General features: G+C 37.2%; 1 protein-coding gene across 2 annotated transcripts in view; it reads left to right on the top strand.

The window, feature by feature from the left end:
• LOC145462444 (citramalyl-CoA lyase, mitochondrial-like) overlaps positions 1–14,015 on the top strand; it is an 18,990-nt gene extending 4,975 nt beyond the window's left edge. For both annotated transcript variants that reach the window (XM_081445975.1, XM_081445976.1), the window contains exons 2-7: positions 1–103; positions 1,555–1,738; positions 2,739–2,852; positions 4,699–4,752; positions 5,883–6,007; positions 7,486–14,015. The exon at positions 1–103 is cut by the window's left edge. In XM_081445975.1, the coding sequence (XP_081302101.1) occupies positions 1–103; positions 1,555–1,738; positions 2,739–2,852; positions 4,699–4,752; positions 5,883–6,007; positions 7,486–7,581 (676 nt within the window). In that variant the 3' untranslated portion in view covers positions 7,582–14,015. The remainder of the gene's footprint in view (positions 104–1,554; positions 1,739–2,738; positions 2,853–4,698; positions 4,753–5,882; positions 6,008–7,485) is intronic.
• The last annotated feature ends 1,203 nt before the right edge of the window (positions 14,016–15,218 follow it).

The raw sequence follows: 15,218 nt of genomic DNA on the forward strand, positions 1-15,218 counted from the left end.
GACTGGCTTGGCAGAAGATGATCTGAGAGCTATTTTAACAGCAAAGGCATTCCCTCAGTCCATTGTGTTACCCAAAGTTGAGACTATGGAGCATTTAGATTGGGTAAAGGCACATATTTCTCAAGTTAACCATTTTGTTAAGGTTACCGTGTACCTTCAGGGTGAAAAATTTTCAATAGGGGAAATCGCATCTAAATAGGGCTCTAACTGGCAAAAGTTGGACTCCCATCTTCTAGGTCCTGGATGAAAGCCTGTTTCACAGTGGTTTTACATAAAACCAGACTCCTTATTTTTCCTGTTGGCCTAACAGCATAGGCCTGGTTTCTGTTCTGCAAGCATTTTTTGTCACTTCCCATGTGACAAAGCCTCTTAATTAAGGCAAACAAGGGTACAGTAGAGCCCAGTGATAAGTTCAGCAGACAGATGATTAGCACTTTTTAAGATTTCTGGATATCAGGATGTGTTTTTTCTCTTGATGCTTTGACTTGCCTTGACATAGGGTTTCTCTACATTACAATCCATCATACATACATACATACATACATACATACATACATACATACATACATACATACATACATACATACATACATACATACATACATACATACATACATACATACATACATACATACATACATACATACATACATACATACATACATACATACATACATACATACATACATACATACATACATACATACATACATACATACATACATACATACATACATACATACATACATACATACATACATACATACATACATACATACATATATACATACATACAAACTTTATTGATGCTCCCTAAGTGGGTTTTTCAGCTCAATACAATTACAATTACAGATTTAAATTTAAATTAATTAAGAATATACGTTCAATAATATTATAATTACAATAAATATATCAAGAATATTACAATTATATAAATACCGGTATCTAAAAAAGAAAAAGAAAATCAACCTAATAAAACATTTCCAAAATGACACCTAAAATTCTTGGGGCATTTTAAGGACTTAATATTATGATTCAAAGAGCTCCAGAGTTTGGCTCCTCTGAAACCAAAAGAGCACTACCCTGTTGACAGGTGACATAAGGGTATGTCCAAGGCACCAGACGATCAAGTTTGTCTATTATGGACTTGGGAACTTAGTTTGAACATATCAGCAAGATAGTCTGGAACAAAAGCTATTTCTCTGAAGACAATATTTGTTTTCCAGGATAGATTGGTTAAAAGAAGCTGTTCCATTAGCTGAGTACAGAGGGCATCTTCGGAGAAATCGCTTTTGTTCCAGACTATCTTGCTGATATGTTCAAACTACGTTCCCAAGTAGTTCATCATGTCTTGATATCAAGAAAAAGAAATCACTCACCAAATTATAAACAAGACTCTGCGAGGCATCATAATTTCAGCTCACAAACTTTTTTAAGTGGTTTGACTACAACTGTAATAGATTTATCTTTGCATTGAAAAAAGCATGTCAATTTCACTGAATTTAGTATCATTTCTATCAAACTTTATCCTAAAATTGTTTATTCAACTTCCAGATAAGTGACAGAGTTTCTTCCCTGTTACAATCAAGAAGTGGAAGACTTGGGCTTATCACTCAAGTTGAAAGTGCTCTAAGTCTTCTTAACCTGCGTGCTGTCTGTGAACATGGCACTTCTCAAGACGGTCCCTTTAGGCTTGAAGCTTTAGTCTTTGGATCTGATGACTTCCTAGTCAGTATAGGTAATTATGGTCTTACTTACCTATGTGTATTGTTTAGCGGGGTGATGTTTAAATGAAGGGATTTAATAGCACTGAAAATAATGCAAAAATGAACAATTTGCCTGCTTGAAAATATTTAGTCATTATTGTTCAGTACTGTTGTGCCAAAAGAAGAGATTGAAAGGGAAGGGAAGCGGTTGAAATTATTCTTTTTTTTTTTTTTTTTTTATTATTATTATTATTTTTTTATTTAATGTTATTGCCTTACAGAACACAGAATAAATGATTACAGAACTAGATACTACTTGGGAATAACTATTTAGAGAGCTGACATTAACTATTGTACTAGACAAAACTTATTATTCTTACAATACTATACTTACAATGTTCACACTAATAGTGTTTACAGCACCTTTTAATCCACAAAAATAAATCTAACACGTTACAATAAAAAGAAAAAAAAAGCAATGAAGATGGTACAAAAGGGAAGAAAACGAAACAAGTGTTTCAAGTGTATTGTTAGGTTGATTACGTATAGCATTACTAGTATGTGAGAGCGAAGATAAAGAGCAGATTGCTGCGGTTGAAATTATAGTGGACTTTCACCAGAGACACAATAATAAATTGCTACTTCAATCATTGCAAGAAGTAAGATACCAGTACATTTTTGCTTTGTTTTGATTTCTACTTGGTTGAAATATAAAATGTAAAAAATTATCCAGCCCTTTGCTTTTCTGGACATTGTTCGTCTCTGTGGTGGTGATTGTCAACCACCACATAAATTTTTCAACCAGAAAATGAGGTGTGACAAAAAAAATTGTGGTCGTCTCTCACCTTAATCCCTTATTGTCCATACCACTGTTGCATTCACATTGTCAGACCCCAAGAGAAAAGACCGTCTACTAGCAGTCTTACAGAATGCAATTTACTTTCACTAAAGAGATCTTGTGTCATTAGGAGATAAGTCTATAATAAATTCTTAACAGTGCGAGAAGAATCTTACGTGAGTTATGTTTTTAAGGAGCTACCCGTACTAAAGATGTGAAGGAGTTGATTCATGCACGCCAGAGTGTGGTTGTTCACGCCAAAGCTTACGGACTCCAAGCAATTGACATGGTGTATATAAACTTCAAAGGTATAAGCCATACACACATAAGTGATGTTGTCACACAAGAAGGGTCAGTAGTGATTCTGTATTGCTTTTGTTGTTGTCCTAATTGCACTTGTGTTTCACAGTGTTATGACTACAATCTTAGTTGCAATAGGTCTTGTAATGGGACGCCATTTGTAAATTTATTATTTATTTTACTTTCGGTAGTTTTCTTCGTGATATGTTTGTTTATTTATGATAATTCATTACTGACCGTCCATTGTCACAAATAACCCGTTTTACTATAATTGGTTATTTAATAAAAGCAAACATCCGAGATTTGGCCTTTTAAGCAAACCACTCTTATATCCATTGGTTATTTAAGCAAACCATTCTCGTATGTGTTGGTTATTTGATAAAACCATTCTTATATGTGCTGGTTATTTGATAAACCAATATTTCGTTTTTTGGTTATTTGGTAAAGCCAATCTCGTGTTATTGCTGCGGAGCGAGCGGAGCAAGCGAGCAGCAACATAATTGCCTGCGGAGCGAGCCAACAGCAACATAATCAGGATTTAAGAAGAATATATAGAAGGGGGTACGAATTCTCAAATTCATCACTTTTTACCAGAATGCATTGCATTTAACCAGAGTGCACTGCGCCACTTTTTTTTTTACTAAAGTGCATTGCTCCACGAACAACACGAGGACGTCGAGCCGTCGTCCTTTTTTCGGGTGGATTCAAGTGCGAAAGATTAGTGGTTTTACCTGTAAAACGATGTGAAGGAGATCTTGCTTGACTTTCACAACTTTTGCTCTCGTTCTTAATGCAGTATGTGAAAGTTTGTGAATCTGGACGATTGATTGTGGCATCTTAATTTTAAACTTAGTATGTCATTTCTTAAAAGTCTCGCCTCCTTGGTCGAATTCTTAAATGAAGAGAAATCGTCGTTACTAAAGCTTGTAGAATAATTAAAACAAACGAAAACCGTAGAATGCGCAAATTTCACACATGCTGCGATCTATTTCTTTTCATCCAAACATGAATTTAAGCTAAAGCTTTAGCATTTTCACACATCGCGATGGACGCGTCGACACAGTGTGTCAACATTCTAGAGACATTTAATGCGTACCAGTACAGAATTTGTAAGTTAGATTTCTGCTCCTACAATTTCCACATCTTTCGATTTTCGCCATCTGGTAAAGGGGAGGTTCAGTGATGTGTATAGCTTTATGTCCAAACAAAGTTCAGGGGTACTTACCATTTACATGGGAAAACCGGAAATTCCAGTTGGAAAATCAAATGGTTCGCGCCATTCCGTTTGGGAAGCTTCTGAAAATATGGGCTGTGATTTGAGGTGATGCTATTTTTCTGCTCTTTTAAGTCTCTCTAGCTGATGTGGATATACTTTATAGCGATTCCTTCTCCCGCAAAGTCGCATTCAACTGTTTAATGTTTATGCCTGAAATTTCCAACCGGATGGTTTTTGTAAATGGTAAGCACCCATGATCACCATGTGCTTTTTTGTCACGATCCCTTATCACACCTCGCCATCGATTCGTCATCATGCATGAAGTTGACGCATACAAGGACAGATTCCTCATGATTTGACACTACTTTAAGAAATAAAGGATGCTGTAAGTCTTGGAACGTATTGGCAGATGAATCACTACGTAAAATATGTCACTATCAACAGAATGTGCCTAGTCAGGCTTTAAGTAGAATAGATAGAAGTCCATTTTGTCCTGTTAAGACCTCAAGTCAATTACTTAATATGGTCCATGTTGACTTCCAACACAGTAATTCCAAAGAAATGTACGATGTATTAATTATCTTTCAAAAGTTGACAATAAGAAAAATTATTGAGCTGGCTGAAATAATTTGTTTCAGACCCCGAGGGTTTACAAGCACAAGCTGAGGAGGGTGCAAGGTTTGGTTATACTGGTATGCCTTTATAATTTAAACTGCCTTTTTGAAATAAGAGAGGGAAGCCTTTTCAGGGCATCGTAATGTTAAAACAGGTCAGTGATTAAGGTGGCCGAACACAGTTTTCGCGCGCGCTCTTGCTAATGCGATTCAGCGCACGCACAAGGATTGCAAAAAACAAACATGCCGTTGATACAGCGATCATTTTATTTGCTCAATGCCCGCATTATCTGTGCTATATTTCTTCGTTACTGAACGCAGTGTGTTGAGAGTTTTAGTCTTTTATTACAAAGGTATGTTAGAAAAGGTAACTATGCAAAGAACCCAACGATTCTCAGATTTTTCTTTGTTATCGAAGGGACCCAGTTAAATGCAGTGCATGCGTAGTAAGTCAAAAAATTGCGATTGAATGCGGAATAGCTTTCTCAGAAATACGCCTATTTCGCGAGAACCACTCATTAGAATTTCACGAAATTTTCACGACAATATTAAAGAAATAAGGAACTGGAGCATAGAAAAAAGTTGAACTTCAACAAACGAAATTTTAGATATTCCAGTGAACCTTCAACAAGGGCTAATTTAAGATCTCTCTGTTACATTATTATCAAAATAGTGTGAACTTGTGAGCATCGTTACAAGCTTGTTGCATGCAAATTATAAAGAAAATCTAATGACTAGATTTTGCTGCAAATAAACAAAACCGATTTTAAAGACCCGTTTATATTTATTCATCTTGCCATGGCAATGGCACCTACGTCAGCTTAACCATCAAAAAACCAAAGTTTGTGTTGTTAACTTGCTTGCTGCCACTTTTGGCGACCAAAAGATCAAGGGTTTTAGAGAAAAAGGTGAATGAAATGGAGGTATCAAAATGTGTTCAGCCACCTTAACTCGGTTTTCTTTAAATGAAGTGGCTAGGAGTGTTGCCATCTCCCTTGGATGGAATGCGGTTAATCCATCCCAGGCTACTCCCCATAACGGCCGGAAGTAATAGAAAATATGAAAAAGACCACAGGAGTACCAAAGAAACTAATTGACGCTATTATCCGAATTTCTTTTAAGAGGATTTACAAATTCCAACGAGTATCGTCACAAACTGTACTTGTGTTTATTGTGTTTATAAAGTGCAATTGGTTACTCCTTCATAGGTAAACAGATAATACACCCAGGACAAATAGACATCGTAAACAGAGCATTCTCACCGAGTGAAGAGAAGATCAAATGGGCAAGAGATCTTGTAAGAGCTTTTGAAGAGCAAGAAAGAGTTGGAAAGGTCAGTTGAAGTAATGTCCAGGGTTACCTTGGAGCATTTTACTTTGAACTCATGTTAATATAAAACTAAACATTTCAAAGAAGGCTTAAGGCGAACACAAGCAGTGGAATCAGTTATTTCTTAGCATAGCGGTTTTGAGTAGTCTTGCCACATTTAGATACCCGTAAAAAGTTCCGAAAGTATCGTTTGTTGGCAAATCTGAATGTAACTACCTCGGAAAATGGCGACCTCAAGCAACTTGAACAGTTATTAGAAACACTGGAAATGACAGATAAGACACGCTGCACCAAAGTTTTAGAAGACACTTCTTCTAAAAGCTCCGAAAACAGTGACAAATCATGAATAAACGCCATAAGTAACGAGATTGGTCACTTTAGAACAACTACTTTAAAAGAGGTCATCATTTGGGTGAAAGTTCTCGATACACCTTTTCAAAATATAACAGAGATTTTGGATAACCAGTCCTCTGATGTAACTATTTGCGTTCAAAGAACGCAAGCCTAATTTTGACCTCTGGCTTTTTAGAGTTGGCTTTCCTGTGGACGGTTGTATGCAGAAAAAAATCCACATGCCTGTAAGGACACCAAAATGGCCACCCCGCTTGAATTTTGCAGGGGCATGTCACGGCCAGTAAACTGGTACCGTTACTAAGACATGTGATGCGAGTGAGCATGTGCGCAGGCCATATGAACATGCCTCGCTATTTTGTGCTCTCAGCGTTGGATTTTGGTGACCTTAAACGCTTCGACGGTAGCATTTACTGAAATCTGAGGGAATTGTCTTTGTTTATTTTATATGTTCACGAACACTACTTTGAATCGCCTTAGCTTTGGGATGTTAACCGTGGGAACAGCTCTATTTCACTGGCTGTATTTTGATTGCATTTGTTGATTTTATCCGGTCGAGTATTGTTTGGAATCGGTGGAAAGTACCCTGAAGGCAAGATCATAAGAACGAGCCTGTACCAAGGAACGGCAATGTAAATACTGTCTACTTTATTCATCGGGGGAAATACCCGAATCAGAGCGTTTGTTTATGATAAACGAGCACGTGATTTCAAACGTTTGCTTATATTTGTGGTTCCAGCTTAGCCGGAACAATGTACTTAAAAAATAATTTTACAAGTTAGCTTAATTAACAGTTAATGTGAGAATATTTAGCACGAAATTTGAATGCTAGTGTAAATATTTTAGCTCTATTAAACTTGTTAGTCTGCGGAAACTGGCGCCGTCACGCAACGTATCAACAAGTCGTATACAGGGGACCTCTTCACTGGCATAGACTTTGACACTATGATATATTTGTCTGTAAAACCTCGGTTGTTGATGAAAAATGTTGATTTTAGCAATAGACAGAGGTTGAAAGTCAGTTAGTGAAATCATTTATTTATGGTAAATATATTTAAGTGACGGCGTCGAACGCACTCCCATAATCTTTGATTACTATTACTTTTATATATTTTTTCTTCTAATTAATAGGGAGCCATTGATTTCCATGGTAATATGATTGACATGCCAACAGTCCAGCAAGCGAGGAATGTCCTTAGACTGGCAGAGGCGACAGTGAGGAAGTGAATTAGACCTGACAAGCTTTCTTTGCTTGAGACTAATAATGCATTCAGTTGACATCAGTGTCCAAAAATGACGATGGATTTCGTCATCACAGGCTCCCATTTTCTCTGTTTGTTATCGTGACTAGTCATTCAGGTCGTCACAAATTGAAAACAACTATGGAGCTTCGTTGGATCGGTGGCAATCGGTAGTATTAGATATACTTCATATTTGCTACTACTTTACGAGAGAACAAGGCATGAATAGAAATGTGTGATAGCTGAACAACTCACGGTGAGTGCAGTGTGCATGCACGACTGAGACCACATGCACGCAAAGGAAACGCAAAAAGAATTTGTTAAATGGCTAGAGATGGCCGTTAACATATAGGGCTAAGTCTATTACTCCCGTCAAATAGCCTTGTATGGTTATGAATTCCCCTATTTTCTCCTAAGCTTGATACTACCGCCACCGGATTAACGTTAATTAGGACTCATAAAGCAATCCAGTCACCCCACCCACCAGCCGTAGTCAGTCTATGCAGACAGATGTCTCGTGCTCCAAAATTGATATATATATATATATTTACTGAAACTAGTCCCGTCCGGGCTGGCTAGGTTAGTCCAGAACGCAATTTTGTGGTACTGTGTGATACTCTTCCGAGGCGAATTTGCTGGTCATTCATCAGTTGCCATCTTTGAGGGATGGCAGCTGGCGACATGCATGCCCTGTATTTCCCACTTCCAACTCTTTAGTAACTCACCGTTGCCGGAAACTTTTTTTACAGAGTTATGTATAGAATTTTAATAGTGTTTTTCTAAGTCAATAGCCTTCGAAGAACAAAGAAGCAAGTGTGGAATATTTCTTTTAAAAAGATTAAACATGTGTTTTTGGGGGGATGAAATTTTTATATATGTTTTCACCTTCCTCCGACATATATCCACGCCATTCCTATTTTTGGTTGGGATCATTTGCTGTCCAATATGGGGATCATTTGCGGTCCAATATGGGGATCTTCTTTCCAATATGGGGATCTTCTTCGGTCCAATATGGGGATCATTTGCGGTCCAATATGGGGATCTTCTTCGGTCCAATATGGGTTCATTTGCGGTCCAATATGGGGATCATTTGCCGTCCAATATGGGGATCATTTGCGGTCCAATATGGGGATCTTCGGTCCAATATGGAGATCTTCTTCGGTCCAATATGGGAATCATTTGCGGTCCAATATGGGGATCATTTGCGGTCCAATATGGGGATCTTTTGCGGTCCAATTTGGGAGGATGCAATTTGAGGATCATTTGCGGTCCAATATGGGGATCTTTTTCGGTCCAATATGGGGATCATTTGCGGTCCAATTTTGGGATCATTTGCGGTCCAATTTGGGGATCATTTGTGGTCCAATTTGCGGATCATTTGCGGTCCAATTTGGGGATCTTTTGCAGTCCAATATGGGGATCATTTGTGGTCCAATGTGCGGATCATTTGCGGTCCTGGGTTCATTTCCGGACCCGTAAAGTACTCGACACAATGCTCCGAGTGTTGCTCAAAATGCCTTTATAAACGGTTCATTTAATAATGCATATATATTGGAATTGAACATGCAAGCCAAATGGCCACTAAGCCATAGGGTGAAGAATCATTTGGGTGAAAACCGAGCGTGTTCAGGCATACTGGACATTTTTTTCAATGCAACACACAACAACTAGTTACAATACAATATTTTACAGTTCGTACGTCTTACATCGATTACATTGTTCAGTTACGGCTACTTATAAAAAGAAAATTAACTCATTACAGTTAATATTAAGAAAGAGGCAAACAAAACAAAACAAACAAACGAAATTAATTAAAGGGGACAAACTGAACTAAAACAAAACTATACCGAAGAAAATTAGTATAGCTTTTGGTTGCTGCGGCATGGCTGGTGTATTTATTACATTCATGTAAATACTTCCTCTAATATTAACCTATTACACCCACTAATATTAACCTTTTTCAAAGGTTAATATTTTGACAGAAATAAACATATATAGTCTGGATTAGGACAGAAAAAAATGTTTTATCATCGGGTAATCGAAATTTGAAGAGTTCTCTTTTGGTTACTAGAATTCAATGTAACAGCTTGAATGAGAACTGCCTTAGTTTGTTATCTCTTGTTGAATGATATATAAATGAAAATTTGTCTTTCCATTCTGTAAAGTCGTCGGCAAAGTTGACTTTCCAGGTTTTGATGCCGGTTGGCCCTTGTTAAGAATTTTATAATAATGTTTACAGCGCATGTTTGCTAGATCTACGGGTGTACTTTCAGGAAACAAGGATACTGTAGTTGAATTTAGTAGCTGCTCATGTGAAGGTACTTCAGCTGATCTGGCTTTCTTTTTCAAATCGGAAGGGATGGCAGCCATGAGTTGAAAGTAATGAAGATAATTGTTTTAATACTAAACTTGTTTTGAAATTCTTCGAAAGTTAAGAAATTCCCATCAGTATTTAGGATGTCTTCAGCGAAAGAGACTTTCTTATGAAACCAAGATTTCCAAAATAGCATCTTTTTCTCGATGGTTATCGCTTCAGTATTCCAGAGCAGGAAGTTCCCGTAGGAGAATATTTTAGTCTCGTTCTTGAACTCTTGAAAATACTGTAAAAGCTCCCGATAGAAGGTAGGTAAATTATTGTTTTTACAGGCAACGTTAAGGCCTGTCCAAACAGGAAATGTTTGGCGACCAAACACCCGATCAAACATTGTTTGGTGACCAAACATTTTAACGTTTGGCCACCTTTTTTGATGCTGTTTGATCGTGTTTGGTAGTGTTTGATAAAATTTGAAGGCCATCAGACATTCGATCTAACAACTTAAAACATTTCTTTTGTTTTCGTGTTTGATGGGCGATGTTTTGTTCGTTTGGACAGCCGTATGTTTGGCGCGCGCATACGTCCCACGCTTGCTCAGCGGCTTGTATCCATAGTTTATCTGTATTTGATCAAACATGTTTTAACCGTTTGGCCACTCACTTCAACATGAACATGTTCGGTCGCCAAACATTTCCAGTTTGGACAAGCCTTTATAGTTACATTTGAGAAGGAACTGTAACCCGCCATGTGTGGAGAGAGAATGATAATTGGGGATTGTTTTCCATGAGTCTCGGGAATTTCTCAGGAATCTACTTACCCAGGCTAAGCGTAAAGATTTGACTACTGCAGGAAAGTTAACAAAGTTAAGATCCCCTTCAGCAAGGGGTTGACACATAACCAATCTCTTTATTTTGTCTGTTTTGTTTTTCTCATGAAATTAAAGAGTTCTGCTTGGACGTCTTTTATTACTGAAGTCGGGACAGATAGCGTGGACGCTGCGTAGATCACTTGAGACACTTCTAACATCTTAGGTAATAAAGAGTTACCATATAGCGTAAGATCCTTAGAAAGCCATAAATTCAACTTAGTTTTCATTTTTCTAATCCTATTCACGAAAGTTCCGTTCAACATTGTTATTTTGGTTGTACGACAGAAAGGTACCCAATACTTTCATTGGATTTTCGTACTTTTGAACTCCAGCCTTTCGTTTACTTTTATTGATTTTAAACCTGAAACCGTTCCGAATCAATCGATGACTTGGAGATGTGATTTTAGGGAATCCACGTTGCTGATTAATATGGTCGTATCATCTGCGAATTGTGAAATTTTTACTTCTTGATCATTTGGTAACTGTATGCCTCCACAGCTTGGGTTTTAGCGTATCTGAAGGGCTAACAACTCCACCACAAGAATAAACAAGGAGGGGCAAAGCGGACACCCATGCCGAACTCCTCTTGATATTTCGATATAATTCCATCATATTGCTCAAAAGTCTTATATTATGGCCTATGTATCTGCCACTAACAAATTCGGTTTGGTCCGTATGAATCAATTTGGGTAAATGTTGTTCCATTCTCTTTGCTAGTACTTTTGAAAGATCCTTTGTGAAAAGAATCGTACGAATTCAGGAGGTCTTTTCCAATCAAGTCGAAGAAAGTTTGATAAAATTCTTTTGTGAATCCATTTTTTCCTGGAGATTTTTTGTCTGCAAAAGATGCTAGAGCATGTTTTAGTTCTTTCAAGGTCAAATCCTTTCTAGGAATTCCTGTTCCTCCACATTTAATTGTGGATGGTTTAGACCCTCAATAAAGCCGTCAGTCCTTTGATTGTGTTCATATACGGATGTGTTGTTATTGCCAGTAGTTTCAGAAGTGTACCAGTTCTGATCAGTAAAAATCTACAGTTTCTTTATTGACTTGCACGAGGTCTGAAATTATCTCGCCATTTTCTAATTCAACTTCTCCGGTTAATTTTTTTTCTTAGTTATTTTTTCAAGATTAAAGAGGTACTTAGTTGGCTTCTCTCCTAGCTCAAACCATTTCATCTTTGATCTGAACATGGCCTCTTTCTCCCCTTACCTCGAGTATTTGTTTGAGTTCTTCTTCTGCTTCATATTTTTCCAAGATCTCCTGATCAAAAGCATCGCTATTACAAATTTTGTAATCAAGTTCTTGTAATTCATTTTGAAGGGCTTCTTCTTTGGTTCTTAAACTAGATCTTTTTTGTTTTGAATATTTCATTGTTTTGGCACGTAATTCCATTTTTATTGATTCCCACAGGAGTTGTTTATCTATAACTTCGGAGTATTTATTCAGAATTTCCGGATTGTGGAATTCGATTATTCAATAGGCCACGTTCGATATATCCTACCATGGATCCGAGACTTTCGGGTCAAAATTACAATTTTTTTAAAGTTTCCTTTGTCTTTCAATTCCCAAAAGAGACTTCGATACAAATAAACACCACCAAACATAGTAGTTTGTCCTGAAAACCTCAGAGCCATGACAGAATGTTGTTATATCATATTGGAACATTCAATATGAATATTCAATCCAAACATTCAATTCGAGCCATAAAAAACGCCTTTGTTTGGGCATTTATAATTTATAATTCAAGACTTAAGCCCAAAATTTTAACAGAGATGATAGCAAAACACTACTTAATCATTGGTTATTAAATGTAATAAGTTTGAGAGGACTGGGTGTGATAGCGAATGCAAAAACAGCATTCAAAACATAACACTGAGCATGGAAAATAAAAACAACTCAAAAGCTTGCAAATTCGCATACATTTTGGATGTTTTTCTTTGTGTTTCGCAAAATGCAAAGTAAAAAAAGTACAAGCAAAGAGAAAATAAGAGAAAGACAGAAAAACAAGAGCAGTAGAAAGAGAAAGACTAACTCCGTGTGGCTTTGTTTGATCCTTGTTTGATCTTTGTTTGAGGTGCGCTGGTAGTGTAAATTGCGCACGCGCTGATACGGTAACTTCCAATAGATATCGGGCGCACTTCCGGTTTCTTTAAATGCTAAAGGAAACGCGGTTTTTTTCATTAAATCCTGCCTTTTTCGACGAATTTCGATTAAAGCCAACGTTGGCAACATAGCTATGCATTCGTTTTTCGAAATCATGCTTTTTCAGAAAATTACGAATTTTTCAATATTTTGAAATGCTCTCAAAATCTGACCTTTTAGAAATGAAACAAAATCGATGCATAGCGTAATGAGGATTTAAATTAAAATATTAAATCAATGAAAAAAATCCCGAGAAAGTAATTTCCCTGGGAGCCTTTGCATTTTTTCTGTATTAGTCACATGACCATGGGTGTGGCCTGATGACGTCATCACTAGTGTTACTGGTCATGAAAAAGTTGAAACACACCTGGATGAAATAACTCTAAACCAGGGCGCCGGGGCGGGGCAGAAGACTCCTGAAATTTTCGGCGAATTTTACACATTTGCAAAACTGGTGTTGTTCCGACTTTTGGTTCTTGTTGTTCGTGATTTACTGATAACAATAAGTGCAATAGCCTATCATGTTAACAACAACCTGGATGAAGTATTGCTGGCCATAGTTTGCACTGTGTACTACGGGAACATAATTAACAGAAGCCGTTTAGCTCCGAAAGTCGCTCTCACCAGAGCTTTTGTTGCTCCTGGCGCACGCACGTGTATTAGTAGAGGAGACCAGCTGGATCGCATGCTGAAGGTCAGTATCCCACATTCCCACATCTCTCGTTGAAGATTGTTGTTTTCAGTAAGATACAGTACATATATATTGGTACTTTGGGGTCATCAGTCTCTTTCTCTTTGTTGAGTGCTTTTAAAACGCCCAGTAAAAACTTGATTCACGGCATGGAAGCTTATGTCTCGCTGGATCGAAATTCGAGCTAGATTTTTAAGTTCTAGTCCTTTTTAAAAGTAATTAAATCAATTATTCAAATCCAAGCCATCAGAGTGAATCTGCCATTGAAGCTGCCCTAAGTTAAGGTCCTGTTTAAGCGGCAGGTATATTTTGCAGGTTGCAGGTTGCAGGTTGAAATTTAATTATAACTGGAAAACCGCTGGCACTTAGAAGAAACGTACAGGTGGTAGACTTACCGTGACTGTTACATGGCTTCCACCCGGCGTCGACAAAACCTGGATCGGACCGGATCGGATCACGGATCGGATCACGGATCGGATCACAGAAAAAAAAACAACAAAGTTTTAAAGAAAAAAAAAATCAAAAACAAAAATCAAACCGTTTATAAGATAATAATAAATAAAAAATAAAAGTGGAAAACTAAAATATGTTAAATGAAAATAAGAATCCCGAATTTGACGCAATGACATGTTAATTACAGAGAATGACAAGAGGTCATTTAAAAAGCCACATAAGCGCCTAATTTACGACGAATTTAAATTGTAATGAACAGGCAGATGTAGTTATATTTGAAGGTTAGTTGGCTCGAAGCTTGCGTGAGCCTCCCATTCTCGTTTTTGAAATTGTTTTCAGTGGCTAATTCTCGGCTACATTTTCGTGTCAGATGTAAGCGTTACAGTTGGCGTTACACACAATACAGTTAATGAGAAAACTTACGTGCGAAAGCTTAAGGACATGACTTGCTTTGAAGGAGCCAAGTCACGATTTGCACATCTTGAAAAAACTAGCCTAGTTTTTCAAGTTCGTCATTTGCAATCCCCGTTAATCTTTGCCATCCTTAACGATCCTCATTCCGTTTTGATTTGTTCTTGCCTCTTAAGTGTTTTCTATCCTAGAACACGATCATTTTAAGGTTTTATTCTATTTAAAGGCAGCTCTTTACAACCCTAAAAATAACTCTAAAAATCGCGACGTAGCTCCTAAAATGTTGTTTATTCTCGGGTTGCGTTATCGTTCACACTATCGATGTTATTCCTAGAATTTTTTGAAAAACAGCTATATTTCCTTGAAATACAAATGGCTTGTTTCGTTTTATTCCAGTGCGAAATATCGTATTCCAAACTCACATCTTGTAAAAGTATAGACTTGTCTCAAAAACGGAAATTGTTTTCATCAGGTGTTTAATTTTTTAGTGTTTTTAGTTTTGTGTTTCTATTCATACGCTCGTCCTATTATTACCATACTGACTTGTTTTATGACAGTTTACCTTTGATGCAAGTGATTACACGAAATATCATTTATCTGAACTGCGGAGAAAGATCTGAAGACATGATTGATCATCGCAATCAAAACCCAACAGCCTGAAAAAAATTGATCTGTGACCAGCTCCCAGTTGGCTTGATATTATAAAAGAATAAAGGAATATCACACCTGAATTAAATAAAACG

Source organism: Orbicella franksi, chromosome 12 (genome assembly GCF_964199315.1).
Source record: "Orbicella franksi chromosome 12, jaOrbFran1.1, whole genome shotgun sequence".
Taxonomy (NCBI): Eukaryota; Metazoa; Cnidaria; class Anthozoa; order Scleractinia; family Merulinidae; genus Orbicella; species Orbicella franksi.